Source organism: Hipposideros armiger, unplaced genomic scaffold, assembly GCF_001890085.2.
Source record: "Hipposideros armiger isolate ML-2016 unplaced genomic scaffold, ASM189008v1 scaffold_191, whole genome shotgun sequence".
In the NCBI taxonomy this organism is placed as follows: domain Eukaryota; kingdom Metazoa; phylum Chordata; class Mammalia; order Chiroptera; family Hipposideridae; genus Hipposideros; species Hipposideros armiger.
Window position 1 is genome coordinate 1,700,421 of NW_017731541.1, and position 23,596 is coordinate 1,724,016.

Consider the following 23,596-nt stretch of genomic DNA (forward strand, 5'->3'; position numbering starts at 1 on the left):
TGTCCCCCCACAGCAGTGGCAGGAGCTGCACGGAGCGTCCCCCGCTGCGGGGTCACGGACGGCCGTGTCCAGGCGCCCGGCCTCCCCCCAGTCACGGCCCGGCCCGGCCCGCAGGAGTCGCAGCACAAGCGCGCCCTCCCCACGCCGGCTCCGCTCTCACGGTACCAGCATCCACAGCCTGGCCGAAAGGAGCGAATCACCTGCTTTTTCTGCTTGTTTCTAGGGCGTTGGGTGGGCTTGCATTTTCACAGATTTGAGCCACTGACAAATTGGTTTCACTACTTTTCCCAGCGTGTCTGGGAAACATACAAAAATCTTCACTTCCTTTAAACCACCTCGCGTTCTCTTTAGGTCCATTAAAAATGGTGGCAGCTGGCGGTCTCCAGGGAGGAACTTCAGCACGTGTGTGTGTGTGTGTGTGCGCGCCTGTGCACGTTTGCACACACAGAGAACCAAGTACTCTTCGCTTCCACAGAAGCCACAGGTGCTGAAATGCGCGGAGCAGGCGCGCCTGTGCGCCCGGGCGTCATCTGCTGAGCAGACCCTGCCCTCTACTGGTGCCTCAGCACAGGAGCCCGGATCGCTGATCCACCACGAAAAGAAAGGCACTGGCGGGTCTGTACTCACCCCGCACCACGATAAGCACCAGCAGTGAACCCCAGAACTCCCCATGACTCAAGAGTTCTGTTCCCCAGAAAGGAAGCACCCCAACAGCGCCGACACAGATTGTTACAACTACTTTAAGTGGCCCTGTTCTTCTTCCTGTATTTTGATTGTCCCCGGCATACAGTTCACATTTCCTGGAGAAACTGGGGAGGGGTCATTCTGCCATCGTCCAGGAGGGAGTAGAAACTTCAGCTGGCCATCTTTCTGCTTGGACAGTGATACCAGGGTGACAAAGCCATGTGGCCACTTCCAGAAGCCGACAGTGGCTGCTGTCATTATGCGGATGAAGGCCACCAGTGGCTGCTCAGGGCTGGACAGAGACAACAAGCTCAAAGGGTCACATGTCCCCTTCTGTCCCAAAGGGGCACTAGCTTTTGGAGAGAGTGCTCTGTTTTCCCCAAATGAGAGGGTCTTAAGGCTGGGAAGCCAACCTCTCACCCAGGATAAGCCCACCTGCAAACTCCTCCCAGATGGATCAGACGGCTTTTTGGTTGGGAAAGAGTGGCTTCCTCAGAAGCTGGAGGCCCCAGCCCCCACCTCCCCACCCCCACCCCGACTCAGCACCAGCAGCGCCTCCCAACACTGGTCTAATCACCTCAAGGCCAAAGCAGCTGGGTCTGTCTAGTGAGGGCTGTGCTGACATTAAGCAGACAGAAGGCAGGTCTCACAGCACAGCATGTCCCTCTTGACGTCACCTAGTTGTCAGCTTGTTCCCACATGAACTACTGTGGGGTCCGGTCTCACCGGAGCCGCGGTCCCTGTGCAACATCTCACCCAAACCGTCATGTCTGCCAAGTCCTGCAGCCTGCATGACAGACAGCCAAGCTCTCTATAAATGTTGCCTGTCGCCTTCTGTGCCACCTGCAATGAACGGTCTTCCTGTGGGTGGCCTGTGAGTCCGCTGTGCTGCTGTGCCCACAAGGTACAGACGTGTCTCCTCTAGACACTGTGGGTCAGAAACCAAACGCCAGCAGAAGAACTGCTGTCACCGATGGCAGGGCTGCCTGCCCACTCACTCAGTCTCCACAGGAGATTGACTAGTGGTGGACATGGCTCAGAAAGTAGAACACGGTAGAAAACAGATGTTCCAATTTTTTAAGAGACATAAGCGTTGTTAAGAGCTCAGAGTGCCCCCTTCAGGATATGGCATCTGAATGAAACCATGCAGCGTGAGGAAGGACGCACACCTGGGGTAAGTGACAGCTGACCTGCACCAAGGTCCAGCCAGCCCTGGAATCTCCGTCAAGAGCAGCTACAAGCTCTGAGACAAACTGGAAACCAATCAGACCATCAGAAAGCAGTGGGGAGGCGTCCCATCTTCCTCGGTTCACACAGGACTCAGAAAGGGACCCGCAGGCTTGGCTCATGCCTGGCTGAGCGTCACCCGGGGAGGCACAGCCAACATGCTGGGTAACCTCACCACCGGCTCCCCGACGGAGCCGGCCGAGGCTGCTCCTTTCCACAGGTGGAGCAGTGCTGTGAGGAGCTGGCTGGTTTACTCACCACCTCTAACTCACATATCGTATCATTTCAGGACAAAATATACTCCTGTTCGAAAGTTCTAATTGGAATGAACGCACGCTACAACTGCATCAGTCACAGAGATGTCAGTGGCATCGCAGGAAAGGCTGACATGAATAATAGAAAATAATGAAGTACACCATGATACTCAAAGGCTAGAAGGACATCCCAGGGAGAGCTTTCGGGGCACGGGACCACGAGTGGACACGAGGTGAGTTCTGGGGGTCCCTGGCAACCAATAATGTGTGTGTTCTTATAGTTCAGCCAAAATACTCTGATTGTGTGTGTGTGTGTGTGTGTATATATATATATATAAATAAATATATATATATATATATATAATCTATATATATATATATAATCTATATATATATATATATAATCTATATAACGTATAAATATAGTTTTTAAGCCAGGGAGGCAGAGCTAGCCCTTCACTTTTCCATTGCTCTTGGTTTTTCTTCCTTTTTTATCTCCTCAGAGTGTCCATGCAGTGGTTAGTGTCCCAATTGATCACATTCTCTCTGTCTGCAGCTCAGTGCCCAAATATCTGAGGCGTCCCTTCCTGAGAATTGATCTCAGTGTCTCCTCCAAAAGGAGATGCCAGGCTCCTCGAGTCACCCGGCAGGAAATGTCACTTGTGGGCCTTATTGAAGGCCATTGTTCAAAAGAGTGACTCTTACAACGCTGTTACAGACCCATAATCTGTCATCAGGGACAGCAGAGGTTCTCAGCCACGCAAACGTGGCATCATTCTGACCATGGGATCAGAAGAAAGCTCGGAGCCTTCTCACCCCAGTTGGAGGGTCAAATAGTGAGAATTGGTGAGCCATCTGTGGTCTATTTCTGGATATACGTGTTCCCAACCGAGAGGCCTTAAACACTGCCATGGACAATACACATATGTGCATACACACACGCTAGGACAATGACCAGAAACAGCCCGTGTGGCTGTCCCCTGCTGGCGACACTACCAGGCCTGCCTGTCCCCACATCCCCCACCTGGAGGGTCCCCGCTGAGCCTGCCCCTCCCACGCAGGACGGCTGCCCCGCGGGGGTCTGTGTGCCCCTCCCACGCAGGGCGGCTGCCCCGCGGGGGTCTGTGTGCCCCTCCCACGCAGGGCGGCTGCCCCGCGGGGGTCTGTGTGCCTCTCCAAGCCTAACTGCACGGCTCTCGCCTCGGTTCCTGCAGCATCGACTTCACCTGGGGGCGCGAGAGCCACCGAATCGCAGGTCCCCCTCCCCCATCCCGGGGTTCCCTGAATCTGAACTCTCACAAGGCCCCCGATGCCTACGCACATGGAGCCTGAGCAGCGCCCCTGAGGGGTGCCCTGCGCCTGTCTTTCCTGAATGCAGGGCTAGCCCTGGTCCCCTGTATCCCGTCCCTGTGTCTCCTGCAGCAGAGCCTCCAGGTGAGTGACCAGGGAGGGGCCAGCGGAGAGCAAGGGGGTCGCTGTGTGCTGTCGTTTCAGGGGAAGCACTGAGCTCTTCTCCCTGTCCGTCCGTCCTTCCTTCCTTCCTTCCTTCCTTCCTTCCTTCCTTCCCTATTTTTTCCAACATTCACTGTTCTTATTCTGTAAATTACGATTCAACTTTAGAAAACACATCATTACATACCCAGTTAAAACATACAGAAACACCGTGCACTGTTCATGGGCATATTCCCATTCACTACATTTTAAAAAATATAAAACCTTCAGAAGGGTCGACCCCTGGGGTAGGTTAGGGCTACACAGCAAGCTTCATCTGCATTTGCTGCATTTCTTAGAAATTCACAAAAAGCTATGCAGCACATTTGGGACAACGATTCCAAGGTCATTTGAAAGGAACTACCCAGGGCAAAGCCACTGTGTGGGGCAACTCCAGCTGAGCAGCAGCTTCCGGTTTCCACAGTCTCGCTGAGGCTCCAGGAAAGCATGTCTGGAGAGGGGGAGGGTGTCCCCGGGACGGGGGAGGTCGGGGAGCGGCTGGGAGGCGGGAGGCCTTGCTGTCGCCCGGGAGGTGAGGCCGGCCCTCTGAGCAGGGGGGCGTCCACCTTACACGATGCACCTTCCGGAAGCTGCGCTCTGGCTGCTAAGCACACAAGGCAGGACCCGAAGCAGCGCGGCCGTGGGCGCTGCTGGGAGTCCCAGGGGGACGGCACCAGTGTGCAGACGGGACACAGGGTGGACCATCGCATGTGGCGTGTGGGAGATCACGGGAGGCAAAGGGGACGCAGGGGCTTAGGTCTAAGCCACTGGGATGACAGCTGCCACTTCCAAGACAGGAAAGACACTGAGGGAGGCAGGCTCTGTTTCGCACTGCCCCCTGGTGTCGGAATCGACGTACATGCCACTCACACAACCAACCTGTGTGCAGGCAGCTTTATACGTATACGTGTCTGCTGGAGAGCAGGGGGGTCACAAAATAAATATAGACAACAAAAAAAATATAGATACTCACGTTTTAAGGCAACATAGGGAAAATCAGTATTTTGAAAGGAACATTTTCTACCTCTCGTCCCTACAAACATTAAATGTTCAGCCAACAGGTTAAAGGCGTATATTTCTTCTTTGAGAACTAGGGATTGGCATTAGGCACTGTCAACCAACTGTTCAGGGTCTACTTACATATTCTTCTCACCGTATGAATCAAGTGCTTTGGGGGAAAAAAAAAACTCACTGAAGCTTTCAGAACAAAACCTTCCTCTGATAGTTTCCAGAACTGCACTGCAGAGCGTGCGATATGAAAACTTTAAAACCTGTTTAAGGGGCAACCAGATATGCAGAGAACCTTAAGATCATTTTTCTAAATTACACTGTAGGCTCTATTTCCTTTCCAGGGTTTGATTTTGAGTCCCTAATACCTTTGCAAGCCTCTATCATAAGAAAAACCCCCCAAATGAAGATCTGTGGGGACAAAGATGGCCATCATGTCATTTATCACCCCAGAGAAAAGCAGCGAGTAATGGGGCAGAGGGACGCAACTTTGTCAGGTGCAAACCGCCAGCTCATCCCTGTGCAAGCAAACACAAACCGGTGTTTTGCCCTCTTCCTGGAAGATCCCACAACCTTTAAAACACGAAGAGGCCATGATGCCCCAGGGCAAGCTGTAAAATGCGTGGCGCTCGATGAAAAAAAGCACAACTGCACGCGTAGCAGAGTTGGCAAGGATTCATGCTGGACTGCAGACATCCACCTGTAAAACTTCCCCGATGCTATTTACTTTCTAATTTTGAATATAAAACACTTTCAAAAGGTGCAAGCTATACTTCTAAAATCGCTCGCCAAAATCGACTTATAATAACAATTAGTTGTGCGTTGCAGACACGTGCCTCAGCCCTCGGCACATACTTTCTTGCTCGCTATTTGTGAAAACTCCAAAAGCAGTGCATTCTGGCTTTCCCAGGCCAGGACCATGGAGTGTCCGCAGGACTTGCGGTGCTTGTGCAAGCACTGCCCCCTGGTGGCAGAAGTGACGCATTATGAAATTTGCTCTACAACTTAGCTGTTAATAATTTCCCCAAAGGCGTCGCTTTACTGGTGGACGTCCCTATAAACGTCCGGGCTCCTGAGTGCAGGACCTCAGTGCTGCAGCTGCCTCCATCGGGCCCGGCCACTCGGTGGGGCAACCTCAGCCTGAATGAGGAACGTATTGGGCTCTGGGTACGGACAGCACTTCCGTGAGCAGCTCTTTCCACCCACAAGAGGCAAAGACGGTGCTGACAGAGCATTTCAAGGCAAATGGAAAAACATCCCCAGACGATTTTCAATTTTTTAAAAATTAAGGCAGTGATTTTTTTTTTTATCATTGACCAAAAGCCTTTTTTTTTTTAACTTTGCAGTAGTAAGTAATGTAGTGGCATCTGATGAAGCTCATGTTGACAAACTAGATGGGTCAAATGTATAGAAGTTGTTTTTTTTTTTTTAATCAAGAGAAGAGACGAGGCACAGAAAAGGCTCCTTCTGACCCTTTGTGTGCATTTTACGATTTGCTCAAAATGTCACAGTTCATGACAGGGCAGGATTGGAACTCAGGTCACATGACGCCTACACTCCAGAATGCACCACCAACCCCCTGCCCAGGGCGCGCCAGCTGCCTCCACCTCTTGCTGTGACAAGCATCGCCGCAAAAAAAACAGCTTCCTTTGCACAGAAATTGTTTTAGATCTTTGCCAGTGAGTTTTGGGATAGGTTTCTAAAGGCAGGATTCCTGTGTCAAAGTAAATACACACATACGTGGCCTAGATCATGCCACATTCCCCACCAGAAGCGGCAGCGCGTTGCATTCTGCCAGCGGTGTACACGGGGTCCCACAGCTCAGCCCGCAGAGAGCGCTGCTGAACCTGGTGCCTTCTGCCAATCTAACAGATGATAAACGGAGGTTCGCTGTAGGCTGGACTCATGTTTCTCAATTATGGGTCAGTGGAACCCTTTGTACCACTTACCTTCCCGTTTCTGGGAACTTTCTATTCATACTGACCTACACTCACTTCCCCTTTTCTGTTTCTGCAAGCCTCCCTCTTACATTTGTCATTGGGTTGTTACGCTGCTTCTAACAGTCTTTCTTTTCTTCTCTCTCTTTTGTCAATCAAGTAACTTTTTTTCTGGGAGTAGAGTTTATCAGTGCTGTCCTCTATCACGTCTCGATTTTGACTTAGGAAGGCCGCGCCAAGCCGCGCCAAGCTCTGCCCGGTGAGCAGGGACTGCCCGCTGCTCTCAGTACTCACGTTTGAGCCCCTGCCCGGCGACAGCTTTGAGGCGTCCTCGTCACTGTCCACCCCCGACAGCCGGGGCTGCTCCACCTGGAACAGAAGCACACGCCCCACGTCATTCTCCAGGTGAGAGCAAGTGCAGACAAAAAAGTCATCCTTTGCAGCTTTTCAAGCGAAAAACGCCCGTGTGGCCATACTCCCAGGCAGCATGATCTGCCGAAAAACGTGCGACCCCTGGCACGTCCCTCAGCTTATGAGCCTGAAAACTGATCTGAAACAGCCTGGAGCCAGGTGCTCGCTGGTCTGAAACCACAGTTTAAACTCACACCCATGGGGGTGAGCGTCCTTTTTTCCCAGCTTCTTTAGCTTAGAAAGTATGTGATAGTAAAACAGTAGTGGGCCTGAGCTGAGGCAGCCAGCTCAGAAAACCAGCTGATTAGCTAGGTTTTGAGGACTGGTAAGTTTAGAATTCGGTTTACCACGGCATTGCTGATTGGGTGTACGCAGAAACAGTTCACCCAATAGCTCGCTCCCCGTCCGTGAGAGGTCAAGAATGACGGTGCCGCGCTTTGTGGTTTACGAGCTTGTCCTCGTGATGCTGTGTGACCGCCGGCCACAGAAGCAGCTCCTGGGTCCCACCTGGCCCCAAATGAGAATCTCAGGAGGCCTGACCATGAGGACAACTGTCTTATGGTGCTTACGGGGCTTTTTAGGGACTTTAGAGAACGACTGGGTTAGGAGAATAAATAATGTCAAAATCATACAAAATTATCACGCTTTAAAAAATTAAAACACCAGTTTTAAAACAAGATATGTGCCCTCATTCGCTTCAACCAAAATGATACGCCTTTACGTATATCCTCTATTGAGATTACACACACACACACACACACACACACACACACACACACAAATATACACACAGGCACACACAAATATACACACAAATGTGTGTATGTATTTTTCCTTTAAGGCGATATAGTGAAGACTTGCTTTGGCGTCAAATGCCTTGATGTTCCTCTATTCTTAGTGTTCTGTCCTCTGAGACTTCTGTAGGCCCCCAGGCATCACAGGATTTTAGAAATCATTTAAAAACATTATTTACTCCAAACCCTCTTATCCCTGAAGAAGAAAATCCCAGACCCGACTTGTCCAGCAATGTGCCGTGTAAATGAGGGTGGACTGAAGGGCTCTGGACAGACGGGCTGGGCTTGACTCTGGCGCCCACAGGCGCTATGGTGGCCGGGAGGGTGGGGAGCAGCCTGGCTTCTTCACCTGTGCAGCGGGGCTGAGGGGACCTCCCTCGCCAGCTTTCCAGAAAGAGTAAATGAGGTTGCATTGAGCGCAGCATCCCAAACAACAAAAATGGAGAGAAACAAGGAATGAAGAAGTTAATCCCAAAACTGCAACAGATAACCCAGTAGGGATACGACAGCATGAGGGCTGTCTAGAGCAAAGTGAAATGAAATTAACGTAAGGGGAGGCTTCAAATGAAAGATGAGGCATATGAGGAAGGAATCCACACGCAGCCAGCCCGAGTCAGAGAAGGGACAGGACATGGCAAACAAGGAAGCCCTTAGTCGTCACGGACTGTGGCATGTGTGCGGTTTCATGCTTTCAGGGTGGTTCCCCCCAAACGATCAGACGCCAAGTCAGAGCGCCTGTCTCCACCGCGTTAGGCTTCTTCATGTTGCTTAACACAAGAGGCCTTCTGGCTTTTTTCCTGGCTTTGCTGGCAGTTTCGTCTCTCAGAAGGAGGTAGACGAGGTCTGGGATGAGGAGACGGTGACGTGACCGTGCCTGGTACCATGAGGACCAAGGACAGCGGTGAACACAGTCCAGCAAACTTACCTGCAAACTTCAGGGACCCAAAGCCCACATTTATAGTGACATGAAAGTCAAACACAAAATGCTGATTTTGTAATTTCAAGGAATCCTGACAGCAGGAAGGAGATGAGAAACGGGGAGGGGAGAGACACACTGAGAACAGCTTCTCTCGGACCCACAGAAACACGGGGGAAGCACAGATAATCAGCCATAAAAAAGAGAACCACAAAATCATAACCAAACCATCGGGAGACCCAAACAGAAAATGAGCGGAGGTTTGTGGGAAACGCTAAAGGCAATAAGCACCCCACGAGCTCAGCCTCGCGAGCCCCATTGGGACCTCCAGCGTTCACCCCGCAAGGTCACTGTCCTCCGGGCCACCCTGGCAGTGGCGGAAGCCTGGCTCTGCAGTCACAGACCTGGGGCCTAGCCCTGGACCCCGAGCTCATCTCCGTATTTCCTTGTACTGCAGTGTCCACATCTGCGAAGTTGGGGCGAATTGTAACTGTGACGCCACAGGCTCCTGCAGGTGGAGACACCAGATGTGCAGCCTCGTGGGCAGAGCTCAGATCTACACTACAGGGCGGAGAGGGTGATGCGGAAACGCGACCCCTCCTCAGCTCCCTCTAACCGGCAGGTGCCGGTCGCCTCCGTCCCGAGCTGGCAGTCCCAAAGCCTAGTCACCAGGATGGCTCTGTCTTTGTTAGTCTCATTTAATAATAAGGAGAAAATACCAGGCATTAGCAAAACGCCTTTTAAACAAACATAGTGGGAATAGTGAGTATTTTCTCTTCTTGGTAGTTAAATTATGGTTTTGAGGCTGTCTGAAGTGACTGTAAAACACCTTCATTGTTACTCTGTACTATGGCTTTGTAGCACTCTGCCTGAAATATGACTAGAAGATTTACTTGAAGACCAACAAGATCAACGAAATTATCGCGCAGCGTATTCCCAAGTCATAGTGGGAGGCGCAAACAGCACCCACAATCTAGCAGCAGACGGCCCCGTTCAACAGCCGATTCTCCGCCTACAGCATGGACCAGGGCAGGCAGCGCCTCGAGTCTTTTCTATCACAAATTCTGATGCTCAGCCCACTCACTGATCCTGGCTGCTTTGTCCGCGCTTAGCCGTACCCCACACTTACCACCCCATGCCCCGTCCTGGGGGTGGCTCCCAAGCCTCGGGCCCTGCCAGGCATGGGCGCTGTGCATGTAGCAGAGAGGGGGATAAAGCCCACCCCCCACAGAACTGCTTCCTGGTTCGAGTGCAGAGCACGAGTTAGTCTGTAGTCGCCGTGCGCACCGATAAGCCCCCTGTACCTGAAGGGACTCATATTCCTAAACACAGTTAGAAAACGTCCGAGGTAGGCTGAGTACAAACGTCTCAAGAACCCGCTTTCCCCAAATGCAGAATCTTATACATGTGCATTGAGTCCATTACCTTACTATTGCTTCTTTTATTAACTTTGAAAAATCCCAGAAATTTTTTCTTCTCTTTATCTGTCTCATCATTGCCAAGTGATGATTTTCTAAAGGTTTCTGGAAGAAAAAAAAATGTACTAAGTTAGTTTTCAGCATATGAAACAAGGCCTTAAACCCTTCACTTTAAAAATCTCAACGAATAAATCATCTACGCTCCAACTTGATTTTAGTTCTTATAAAAGAGTAAACCCATCTGCTATTTCTTTCAAAGCATTTCGAGCCACCTCCAAGCCCCCAGTCCTGTTCACGAGATCAACACAGACTCCCACTCTTCAGTGGTCAGGGTGGCATTTTTCTCGGGGTGTGGGTGTGCCCTGTACGAGGATGAAAAACAAATCAGATCCTCGGGCAGGGCTGTCCAGCAGAAAAACAAGGGGCCACACATGTAACTGTGCACCCGCTAGCAGCAGCATCAAAAGGAACCAGGTGAAATTCGTGTTAATGTTTCAGTTAATCCAGTATGTCTAAAATATTCCCATTCTGCCACGTAATCAATATAGAATTACTAATGAGATGCTTTACATTCGTCTTGGTACTGAGTCTTCAAAATGCAGTGTGCACGTCACACGGCACATCTCAGCTGGAACTGGCCCCATTCTAAGTGACCAACAGCCACACACACGTGGCGCGTGACAGGACAGCACAGCTCGAAGGCCTGCACCATCCGTGTGCATATCTGCTGTAAGAACTGTGAGGTAACAACGCTGACTAAATAAACCCACAGCCCGCCTGGCAGAAGAGCCCCACTCAGCCCCAGGAGGGAGCTGACATAACCACAGGTCTCCCAGGACCCAGAGTGTTTTCCGTTTAAAGCACATTCCCTAGGGGCCCATTTTCTCTCCTGTCGCTTTTCTGTTCCTGATCTCTGTACCCTGACTCTCCTCCCTTCCCTGCTGTTTTCTTCATCAGGGGTTTAGAACGGGCACTCTAGTGTCCCAGATGGGGACACTGAGGCGCACACCTGTCAGGAAGGTGACAGCACAGCCAGGGCCTGTGTTCCCAGGATGAGCAGGTTCCCGGCAGCATCACTGGGAACTCGGGCCCAGCCCAGACCCTCAAACTGGAAACTCTGGGTGGGCCCAGAGCCCTGCGCTCACCAAGCCCCTCGGGAGGCTTAGGCTGTGGGGACCGGTCTGAGGACGGTGGAGTGGAGAGTGCGAGCATGAGGAGTGGGCCTACGTGGGCGAATCCCTCCACCGCTCCCAGCAGTGTGTCCTGATGGGCAGGCTGGGGACGAATCGGACACAGTGCCCCACACCAGGCCACGTCCTGACACTGCAAAGCGCTCTGTCACCAACGCATCCAGCTCTTCTCTTCCCAGGCACACAGGTGCGGCAAGAGGAGAACAATTTAGATGTTTCTGAAGGACAGGAAAACAAGTCCCCACACCACTGCCAACTGCCGACGGCCAGCCCTGAGTCACTGGCGGAAGAGTGTGGACTGGGACTTGACAAAGTCTGCCCTCAGAATATCAACCCAAACGAGTTAAACGTCCATCCGTGTTTTTCTGCTGACCCAGAATGTCACATTCCCATTACAGAACAGACACGAAGGTCAGTGCATTAGTGACATACGCGTGGACACCGATACTGTCCCCCAACAACACCAACACCACACACGCATCTTCACGGAGTCACTGTAAGTGGCAAAGCTCGGGTTTTAGTCACGGGGGAGGGTGCTGGGTCCAGGCAGTGGCTCCAGCCAAGCCGACCAGTGGCCTGCACATCACACACACCCAAACCCACAAGCAGATGCTTCAGTCACGAGGCGTGCTGTGCGTCCACGCAGGGACACACGTGCTCGGGGATGTCACAGCGAGTCGCATCGAAGCCCTCTGTTAGGCAGAGCTGAAGGTAAGCTGGGCTGTACTAGAGGGCAGGCGTGTGGAAGTCAGTGTGCCTCAATGCACGTGTGTGCACCTTGCACGTGTCTAGAATGGAGTGGCATGTTACATGATAGAGGACATGCATGACACGACAGTGGCCGGCAGGAGAGAACATGCTACTGCCACACTACTACGACACCAACTACAAAACGATAGAGGGGTCGGAAAACTGTCAGGAAATTGGGCCTCTGGTTTCTCTCTCTGGACAGTGACTGGTCACCACCCCCGCCAAGCTACAGGCTCCTCTCAGCCTGTCCATGTCCCCAAATGAAATCAACCAGAACTGAGAAAGCTTCACATATGTGAGTTTTCTGCTCAAAATGGGAATCTATTCATGGTGCTTCTTACAACGTGTGACATTCATCTGTCCTGTCCTCGACGGACACATACACACAGGAGCACGGATGGTGGCCCAGGCCACAGCACTGTCACACATGACACCCATACCCGTGCCAGGCCACGCCGAGTGTGCCTGCATTCATTGTTTTCATAGAGATAAAATCTATTGTTAAACACATTAACAAACATGACATTTCTGTAAAATGTAAAAACTCATTGGGAATTTAATGAACTTGTTGGAATATGTGTGCATATAATCCAAAAGGTTTATTGAAATTCCAATATATCTGTGTGCATATGTCCATGTATATGTAAATATATGTGTGCGTGTGTGTGTGTAATTATATACACATACATATATAATTTATTAAGAAATAGGCTCAATGTCACAATCCACACTGCCCTACATTCTGCAGCAGGCAGGCTGGACCTCGAGGGCAGGTACGCACAGGTAAGCACAGGTAAGCACAGGTAAGCAGGAAACGGTGCCTCTTCTGCATGGACGGCTCCTCCTCTGCCCTAAACTCCTGTGTTCATAAAGACCTGTTTTCTACAACAGCCTCCTTTGTTTCTTACCAATCAGATCCACACAGCAAACCCTCCCACAAGGGAGTTAGGCCACACCTCATTTTAGCTGGCAAGATGCCCCTGGAGGTGTTGCAAGCCACACCTGCATCCCCCGGGGTCCTGCACACAGTCACTCAGTGCAGCGTCTGAGCCCAGAGCCATGCAAAGTGCAGCCTGGTGGGCCAAGCGCTCCGGCTAACTGTACCTCGATAGCTCAGGAAAGGCTCCGACTGAGTTTTGGTCAGAAGAGCTGGAAAAGGCAGGCGAGGAGAGAGTGAGGCAAGCTCTGAGATCCCCGGCAGCGCGTGGCCAAGGCCTCGGCCCCTCCACGAGCCTTGGTGGGCGCTGCCTGTGCCCGTACAGGGAAGGCCAAGTGCAAAGCAGGCCTGCCCTCCTGGCCCTGAGCTCCCAGAGCCTGCAGCTGCTGGGCTGCTAAATGCCACTGTGGAAGCAGGTGGCAGCAGAGTCCCCTGCTCTGCAAGCTGCCGGGCCTGGAATTCCCACAGAGGAAGGCCTCTGCCTAGCAACTGGTCTCCCGCAGCCCTGCTCCCTGGTTCTCAAGCAGCTGCCGGCTGGGGAGGAAATGTAACTGGAGCGGGGTAACGCAGAGGGCTCCCCACAGATGTCCTCCAGGGTGCTCTGTTTCCTTCTCAAACACTGACTGCCAGCAGGGTGGGATGGGGGCGCGGGGCGGGGGTGGGAGGCAAGTATTTCACAGGCATGTGGCACAGATCGGTCCAGACGAAGGATGCTGGCACTGGGCTGAAGCAGGGGCCCTGCCATGCCAGGTGTTTCTCCTTTATTTTCTGGGGCGGCTGCTGGGGTCCCAATGGAAAAGGCCCCTCAGAGGTGCCCAAGGCAGTGCAGAAGAGGACACTGGGGCTGATTCCTGCAGTGCAAAGGGGACGCAGGGGCTGTTTCCCCCAGTGCAGAAGTGCATTTCCAAGTCTGGGGGGCAGGGGGCTGCAGCAGTGTGTCCTCCCAGTGTGGGGACCAGAGGGCGCTGCAGATCTGCGGAGGTTTCCTGGGGACTGCTCAGCTCTGTGCTGCAGATGCTGCAGGCTTGCTGGGCTCCAGGGCCTGGTTCTAGCTGACTGTTCCTGGCTCTGTATGAGGTTCTACATCTGCCTTCCGAGATACACCTGATGATCGGCATAACACCAAAAACTCTGCTTTGTGTTAGGCGTTATCTTTCGCATAGTTAAATGCAGGGCAGTTTTTCTTTTCCTTTCCTTTCTGTCTTGCCAAATGAAAGTTTTGTTTCCAGAGACTCACAGAAACCAAATTTAAGTTGGACAGATATAAGCGGATAGACACTGCAGCTACACCCAGGCCAGGAACAGATGCTGAGAACAACCTTGTTTGCGTTTAACAATATAACTGACTCCAACACAAGATGCACTGCTCTCGAATGTCAGAGCACTTTTTTGGGGAGGAAGAAACAGTCTATGTGTCTTATATGTAACGGAGCTAAAACCCTTTCTTCAACGTCAAATGAGGGCTGGGGTGCAGCACCTGGAAGAGGGGGGCCGGGGGGGGGTCCCACTGTGATCACTCATTTCACAGTCAACTTGGTAATAAAAAATAAAAAAAAATCAATGTTTTATTGTAAGAATTTCATGTAGAAAAACATGAAAAGCTTGAATATGTATATATTTTAAAGGCCCAACTTGTTCAATATTTGTGGAATACATAAAAAGGCAACAAATATCAAGTGAGGCTTATTAAAATAGATACTTTTATAAAGTCCATTTTAATAATTCTAAGGTCAAAGAATATTAATTGGGGGTGTGTGTGGGGCATCTGAGAGTTGTTTAAACCCAGTCAGCCCCTTCTGTCAATCAGGCACTATCGGTCCCGGTCCAGCACTGGCCTCTCCAGCAGCCACGCTGCTCAGCGGCTCTAACGATGACCTCAGGCCCAGCACCAAATTCACACGAGGGGTGAGGTGTCTCTAACATCAACGGTGGCCGAGCGTCGTGCGTTGTCTAGAGGGAACGAACGGTAATTTGGGCAGCTTTAGGGAACGGCTCAGTGTATTTTTGCCACTGTTTGGATGATGAGCCGTTTCAGACGTGGGCCCCTGGAAAGCAACGCAGGACAATGCGGCTTCTGTGCGGGCCTGGGGAGTTCCTTCAGGGTGGATCTCAGCTCCCCGTCTCCCCTTTCCTGCCTCCCAGGAGCTCACAGGAGAAGGGGTAACGGGCATGCTCAGGACTCGGGGTAAAAGACGGAATTACAGTCCCGGCAGGAGAGCGAGCCTGGCTGGTTTCCGCCCAGCTCAGCTGTGGTGTGGACACGGCTCCAGCAGCCCCGAAAGTCACGCACCCGTCGTCCAGCGCTGCAGCGCTGCAGGGGGCGCTGGGGCGGCGGCCGGTGCTCCCGCGCGAGGGGACTCACCTCTCTTATTGTCCCAGGCGTAGAGCTCCTTGATGCCCAGCTCGTTCAGGGACTTGGAGAGCTGCAGCTCCTCCCCGGCCACGTTGTCCCGGAGCAGCACCACGTGCTCGGGGCTGACGTCACACTTCGCACAGATGAGCGGGAGAAGGCTCTGCAGCGGCACCTCGGGGCTCACACGCACCACGGCCTTCTGCGTCCGCAGGTAGTTCACCACCAGACGCACCGACTTCTGGGGGCACACGGGGACACAGGGAGTGCTGTAAGTGCCCCTTCTCACAACGCTGCCGCGGCGGATTCTATACCGGAATCGGGGCTGGCCAGACTGGAGGGGCCTGCGTCTTTCTTCCACAAACTCAGTGGGTCATGAGGGCAAATGGCATGCATGCTGAATATGGACAGTGAACGCCCAGAATAACAAATGGGCCTTAGCATCTGTCTTACTAATGAACAAACTGCTGACAACACAGGGGGATGGACACCAGCCGGGGCTCCCAGCTACAATCCAATGCGCACGCTGTCTGTCTGTCTGCCTGTCAAGGGGTTCGGACTAGACTTGACCACAAAGCACTCACGTACATTTTCTAAAGGAAGTAGTTTGGAAGGGTTATGAAGAGCTCACCATAAAGAAAAACCATCCCCCAAAAGACATCAAATGTTTGTGTAAGAAGCCAAGATAGCCACATAAGTATGTGAATGTCTGTATAGATGCACAGAGTGTGCATAGCTGTGCACACACAGAATTATATATACACACAACACCTACATAGATAGTTTAAGCTATAACATTTTAGTTTGCTTTTTTTAAAAAAAAAACCATCACATAGGAATCAGAAAGAAAAACAATCACTTTGACTAAAGCTGATTCCAAATGTCTACAGACAAAGTGGCCCATCAGAATAATTTAATCTGCCAGAGTTTCAAGCAGTCAATTGCTATTTGGCCTTCACCGGTCACCCACATGGTGTCAAGAGCCTGGTGAGTGGACACACTAAACGTGGGCTTTATATAGGAGGCACTGAGGCCGCCTCAGTCTCCTGTGCAGTCTGCATGCCAGGGTTCGATGAATTCTAGAAGGGAAGATGGAACACACGCATCCTTTCCCATGCCCCTGGAGCTAAAATCACGCACAGTCCTGGGCTCACCTGCCCCTGGGGCCAGGAAGGTAAGAGAAGCCACAGGTTCCTCCTCCCTGAACACGGATTTGGCTAAGGAATTCGGGAACACGCTTTCAAAAAACATGTAAATGGACGGCGTCAGTTAAAATGTATTAACCACCCAAACCTAGCAATTCACAGGGGATGGAATATTGGCCAAATTGACATTTTTAAAAGCAGGAAAAATTTTCTACATCCAAGAATGTAAACATATGAAATAGCACTGCTTGTAACTGGAGCAAAGCCTTATCTAAAAAGCACAATAAGCAGCTGCAGTTAGTTTTCAACAATAATCAAAAGCCTGAACAAAATCGATGAATATGATAAGATATTCTCCACCTGCAATGAGTCAACATTTCTGGCATCCGTTTTTCAAAAGAAACATCCCCTCCCCCCACCTCATCTAAGAAGATGCTCAAATCTATGTATCCTGCTGGCTTCCCAGGGCAGGGAGACCTCCAGGACGGAACCAGAACCTCTAAAACCACTCCAGGAGGGTAGCCACTGACTAGTTGTGGCTATTTGAGTTTAAACTAATTAAATGTTCAGTTTCCCGAACACAGCAGCTGAATTTCATGTGCTCAGTAGCTACACGGGGCCAGTGGCTATCGCCTTGCAAAGTGCAGGACGATAGACCATTTCCACCTTGGCAGTAAGTTCAGCTGGAATGCTCCGCTCTAGACTGGTTCCTCCTCTAAAATACCTAAAGGAGCATCGTTACAACAATATACATGCTCTGGAAACTTCTGTCTTGTAAAATAAGCTCAGTTTAGTGCCTAACTTTGCCTAGTATGGACGGAGAGACGTCCACCACAGCTGTCTGCGTGCGTTACTAAGATAACAGGGGCTCCACCAGCCCCCTCCAAAGCACTTCCAGCGTCCACGTGTGCCCCTGCATGACAAAGGGTCCCCATCCTACTGACCTCAGGCACCTTCGGCGGGCCAGGCTTCACCTTCTCTTCCGGAACTTTCTCTTTCAGGAACACAGTGTGCACATTCAGAGTCCCCACTAAAGTATTTGGCTTAAAACTCAAAGGCTGCTGGGTCTCTGAGGACCAGATCTCCAGGGCGTGGTGAGATGGGTTCAGGTGGTTCTCAAGGCACAGCTCCACCAGGAGGTCCATCATGGCGTGGCTGGAAAAGGGAGACATCGCGGTCACTGGGGGGGCCTGCACCCTCCCTCTCGCGGAGCTGAGTGAGGGCAGCACAAGCAAACCAGTGGGAGGCTGACAGAGCGGCTGTGCGAATGGCGGCTCACGAACTCCTCAGGCGTGATTTTACGGCAATATCTTACCGTTCTCAACAGTGATACACAACTATACCGAAAGGGCAGCCAGTACATCGAAGTCATGAGAGCTGGGAAGACTGTCACGTTTCTAGTTAAGTCCACGCATGTGCTGATGCGAATCCTGTAAGGTCAGTTAGTGCAAGTGACACTATAGGAAGTCCTCACTGAATCTCATCCATAGGTTCTGTGACTTTTAAGTGAAACGACATATAACAAAACCAGTTTTTCTATAGGTTCACTGATATACACAAGAGTCAAGTTCCTGCAGCGTCTCGTCACCGTTATAGCGAAATGACGCTGGCTGGATGTTATTCGAGGACCTGCTATACTGACAGGCCCGAGGTATCAAATTTTCCATTATTCGTGAATATAATGAAGCTTCAAACTGAAATAGCTTTCTTTATGTTGCTAAAAGAAAGTATGCATTTTTGAAGATATAAAACCTGAGAACATTACTTTTGAATGTCAACAATTTTCATAATGCTTGCATTACGAGCAATTATTTTACTAAGGAGGAGAGCAACATTCAGATTATCCCAAAGAATGGACAATTTCATGGCCATCTTTCAGATCTGCGTGGTCGCATGGTGCTATATTGAAAGCAGACCTCTCCTTTCCTAATTTCCCGAAAAGTGGCACATAAACCTCCCACGAAAGCATAGGTCCTTTCCTTCCATCTCTGTCTTAACCAGTAAGTGCACTGGCCACGATTACAGGTCATAATTATGCTCTCCAGGTGTCTGGTGATCAGGTGTGTGCAGGTGTGGGACTCGCAGCGTGCCTGCAAACACACAGCACCAGCCACTGCCAGCCACCACTCACTCGTCACTCACATGAGGGCTGTGAGCTGCTGAGGGCATGGACGTGGGGCAGGAAAATCACACAGGAAAGCCCCACGCCTCAGAGAATCCCCAGGTGCCCTATTTCTCAATCAATTGCTACAGGTAAGGACTATCAATAATGCTGATTGTTGGGCCGGCCGAGTGGCGCGATGGTTAAGAGCTGGTTTGGGACGCCAGAGGGCCCCGGTTCGGATCCCACATATGAGGGCCAGTGACACTGCCCTCTGCAGCTAAGATGCTGAACAACAGCTCAACCTGGAGCTGGGCTGCCATGAGTTGCCGGCGACGGCGTAGGCTGCAGCCCCTGCTGCACTGGGTTGCCATGGGCTACCGTGTGTAGCCAGCAGCCAGCGTGAGCGGCCAGCAGCCGCAGTGAGCGGCCAGAAGACAGCGACTGATCTGCCTCACCCGGGAACAGCACAATGATGGTGCCAACTTGGGCCAGTGAAGCAACGTCCTCCACAACTAGACTGAAGAACAAAACGACAGCAACTTGTCTGTTCCCCTTCCCCCAATTCCCCAATAAAAATAAATAAATTAATTAATTAATTAATTTAAAAAAATGCTGATTGTTTCAAAACCATCTCCACTGCAGTGTTCACCCGCAGCTACTCCAGGAAGTGATTAAGTAAGTCATGTCCTCTAATCAGGGCACTCTCAGGGGACACTGGCATCGTCTGTGACATTCGGGAGGCCCAGCCCTTCTCCCGGCTCCCTGGGACTCTGTGCGGCATTGGTGGGCAGGGTGACTAACCCTCACCAGGGCCAGCACGGCGGGCACAATTCTCGTGCCGCGAACTCGGATTCTTTCAATCCTGGGTCACAATCTTCTCTGTCTCAACAACAGCTTAAGGCACCAAAACGGGGAGCAGCACCACCCAAGACCAATGCTCCACTGAAAAGCCTCAGCGTGGAAAACAGACTTCTAACAAGGCTGAACTGACATGCTGGTGTCAGCACTGACTGCACAGCCCTGGTGCCCGGGGCCCCCTGTACACTCGCACTATCCTCCCTCGTCACCCCCAAGTCTGAGAGGCGGGGCTGCTCTCCTGGGATCTGGTGAAGGCGTGGGCCTGCGGTTGGGACCCTGGTCCATCTGTCGCCAGCTTTCGTGTCCCCTCTCATCCCCACCCAGGGTCCACTTCCAGCAAGTAAACAGATGTACACATACGCTGTCAAATATTGGAATTAATCTTAGAACGTAAACCCCAGAGATCACAAAAGCTACCAATGTCACCTTCCGTCTTTTAATCCAATAATTGGTAACATTTTTGAAACACTGACTGAGATGTTGCCACAGGGAGTAGGCCAGCTCTGCAGCCGGATGGATTTTTCCCCTTTGCAGAGAATAAACCCATCTCACCATAACAGAAGCCAGGACTTGGCACATGGGGGCCATTTGATGAGGGGTTGGGTGTCTTTCCCAGGGCAGCAGAGTGGCTTAGAGCACTCAGGGGGCAGCCCGCCTGGGGGAGTCCCAGCACCACCCCTTACCACTGCTCAGTTCCCACCTCTGTCCGTGCCTCAGTTTCCTCACTGGTGGGGACATAGTGGCAGCGTCCACCTGTGACAGTCTTTAGCAAATGGACATTTGTAAGGCATGGAGTACAGTGCCAGGCACGTCGGAAGTTCGGAAGAGTTTGCTAAATAAATGAATTAATTTGCTCCTGTCTTTTCTCTTCATCTCTCTCTTCCCCAACTGTCTCTAAGGGCTCTGAACGTAGAGGTGAAATTTATTTTTTCGGCATTTGTTCTGGTCTCTCTTTTTAAATTTATAAAGTGAGTAGAATTTTTTTACTTCTTTCTTTAAAATATTACTTTCCAAATGTGTATAGACTTCGAACATCTTTTTGCATGGGTCAGTGGTTTACAAAGGAAAACAACTGGTCTTCTTTCTTAAAGGATTTTTCTGAAATCCTGGAGGAGAGCTAGACCCAGCGATGAATGCCTGTGTGACACCCTGCCCCCCAAATGTGGAGGGCGCATGGGGACCGATGACAGTGAGCGGGCTGCGTGGGCTACACAGCAGGGACATGAGAGTCAGAGAGGCCCAGTCCGAGTTCCACGAAGCTGAGCTGATGAGGGCACTGTCCTTCTCCAGGGGAGGACACTTCTTTCTAAGTCACAAAGCCCTCCTCCAGCCGTTCTCGAGCTGTGGACCCTGGTCCCCCCTGGGCTCACTCTCGCAGGCCATGAGCTCGCCAGACCCTCGCATCCAGCAGAGCCAGGCCACGCTCTGCAGCGGGGCTTCTCCAAGCCTAGCGCATAACCCACAGTCCCGGGCGTGTTAAAGCAGACACTGTGGGCCCCACCTAGGGTTTCTGATTCACTCACCAGGTCTGGGCTGGGAATTTGCATTTCTAACAAGTTCCGAGGGGAACTTGGTCAGTCAGGGACCACATTGAAAACCACTGCACCCTAAGCCCTCGTGAAATGAGCACTTATGACATATACCTTGCTTGGAAAAACGGGTCCCTTGGTGCCAACTTTACAAATTACACTGAGGCAGCTGATTCTGGATGTGATGTTACCACACACACACAGCTTGCACGCTCTGTCAAATCTTAAACTGGTTCAACGTGGCCTAGTTTCTTCTGTGGGACCAAGGCCAGCAGCTGGCCCCAAGCCCTGGGTGAGGCAAACTCCGGCATAACCGAGTCAGAGCAAGACCAGGGAGGCGGTCCCGTCTGGCGGCATCGTGTGGCATCAGAGAGATGTGAGGTGGCCCAACGTGAGCGGGGCCCTCCCAGAGGTGGTCAGTCCTGACAAGGTCCCGCACAAGGGGACACTCGGACAGAGCACAGGACAGGACACTGAAGAGACAGGTGTCTGAAGAAGCCCGCTGCCAGGGGGTTTCGTCGGCCAGAGGCACAGCTCCAGGCTCACGGCTGGGCCAGCACCAAGCTGCCCGTCGCCTGTGCACACTGGTCATTTTGCAAATGCTGTCATTTCCTTCTGCTCGCTGGGATGTCCTCATCCCAGTGCCTCATCAAAGTTAGGCATTCAATGTGTATTTTGCTCCATGAATAAATCATTTTTTTTAACCTATCAGGATCCCACAAAATGAGACATCCCCTCTGTGTGACTGGTAGGACTCCAAACCAATACGATCAGGGAGCCTTCTGTGAACTATGCAATAGCGGGTCTAGGTAAGAGTGTGCCCACCTGTGCCCAGGATAAGCCATCCATAATCTACGGTAGCCCCTCACTGGCAAGATGTTCATAATTGCAGGTGGGTGACCCCAGTCTGCACAGCACAGTGATGTTTTTATTTTTATCTTTTTAGATTCCCTGGGATTTAGCCCAAACATAAAGCCTTGATAAGGCAGGAACATTGTAGGGTGGTGGTCACGAGAAACGGTGAGTTAGGACCTGGATGATCAAACCCGTCACACAGGCTGATAAGAAAGGGTGTTCAGTGAGGTTCACCTGTGGCTAACGTGGGCTCCGTGTCCCAGGACTGTTCTCTGAGGTTTTGAGGGCAGTGAAAACACACGGCTTGATACTATAACGGTGCACACACTTCATTGTACATTTGTCCAGCCCCCCAGAATGCACCACACCGAGTGAACGCTAACGTGAACTGGGGCCTCCGGGGGATGGTGCTGTGTCCCGGCAGGCCCGTTGTCTGTAATAGGTCCCACTCGGGGGGAAAAAGGGGGGACGCTGGTAGTGGGGGAGGCTGTGCGTGTGTGGGAGCAGGGGGTACGTACGAAATCGCTGTGCTTTCCTCTCAACTTGCTATCAACCTAAAACTGCTCTAAAATGAAAATAAAGCCTTAAAAAAACAGTATCAGCCAAACTAACCCAAACCAAACCTGACTATCAGCCTGTGATTTGGGGAGCGGCCTTCTTCTCCGGCGGACTGCCCAGCATCCACACTGCCCTTTGCACCCGCACCTCCTTAACTCAGAAGAGCACGCTGCCCTGGGCCCCTGCAGCCCCGGAGCACGGTCCAGGCCACAGGCCCATCATCAGAGAAGCCAGCCAACCGCACGGCTGCTCCCCACACTGGAGGCGGCGGCGGCAGCGACACCCCGGGGGGCGGGCAGAAGAAGGACAGCTTGGTGGGGGTCTCCACAGCCTTTCTTCTCATCACCTGGAACAGGCAGGCTGTGTCCAGAGGGAGCCCACTGCCTGTGCTGCTTTACAAGGGTCAGGACCTAAAAGTCCCTCATGGTTGCAAACGTGTCTACTGGAAAAGGGTGTGAGGGCCAGGATCACAGGACCGAATATGGAGGGAGGTTCCCTCTGATCTGCAAAGGGCACACCCGCCGTTTCCTGCCCGGGTCCCTTGGGGATGTGTGCCAGCTTGGACATGACTAATGGCCACCTCAAAAGGACACAGCCCCGACCCTCTAACGCCTGGCACAGTTGACGAAGCTCTCTTTCGGCGCAGGGCGCTGTCTCTTCAGCTTCTCTTTACTTGTGCCCCAATTAAAGTGATGGGGTCCATGGCCTCCTTCCAGCGGCCCAGGACAGTGCTGGTGGCACCGTGCCTCCAGGGAGGCCACAGCGCGTTCCTGAAGAACAGCCCGAAATACCGGTTCTCAATCTCTGTAAGAACACCCTGGGACTTACACAGACATTGCTTACGCCAAAGGAAGCTTGGGGGAAAAAAAATCACTGTGATTCGCAGAAGGGAACCAGCAGCTCCAATTAGTACTGTGCTCTCTTTACGAGGTGCTTTCATGTCAGGAAATAACATGGTTCGGGGCTGACCACCTATTACAAACTTCTTGCTCAGCCTAGGAGATGGTGGTTATGTCCTCTAATAAAACGGGGGAGAGAACCCATGTTGATAAACGCACTCGATCTATTTTAAGCAAGGGTCAGGAACTGGACTTCAGCCCACACTTGTAATATTAAAGAGTATGACTCATAAAGCCGATCCCCAAACACAAAGCTGCTGAATGAGCGATTGTTAGTACAC

The 23,596-nt window shown here is 51.7% G+C and overlaps 1 protein-coding gene across 2 annotated transcripts in view; it reads right to left on the reverse strand.

The window, feature by feature from the left end:
• COBL (cordon-bleu WH2 repeat protein) overlaps nucleotides 1-23,596 on the reverse strand; it is a 126,497-nt gene that overhangs the window by 82,245 nt on the left and 20,656 nt on the right. For both annotated transcript variants that reach the window (XM_019652994.1, XM_019652993.1), the window contains exons 3-6: nucleotides 17,457-17,667; nucleotides 15,380-15,608; nucleotides 10,148-10,245; nucleotides 6,896-6,970 (exon numbers count right to left, since the gene is read on the reverse strand). In XM_019652994.1, the coding sequence (XP_019508539.1) occupies nucleotides 6,896-6,970; nucleotides 10,148-10,245; nucleotides 15,380-15,608; nucleotides 17,457-17,667 (613 nt within the window). The remainder of the gene's footprint in view (nucleotides 1-6,895; nucleotides 6,971-10,147; nucleotides 10,246-15,379; nucleotides 15,609-17,456; nucleotides 17,668-23,596) is intronic.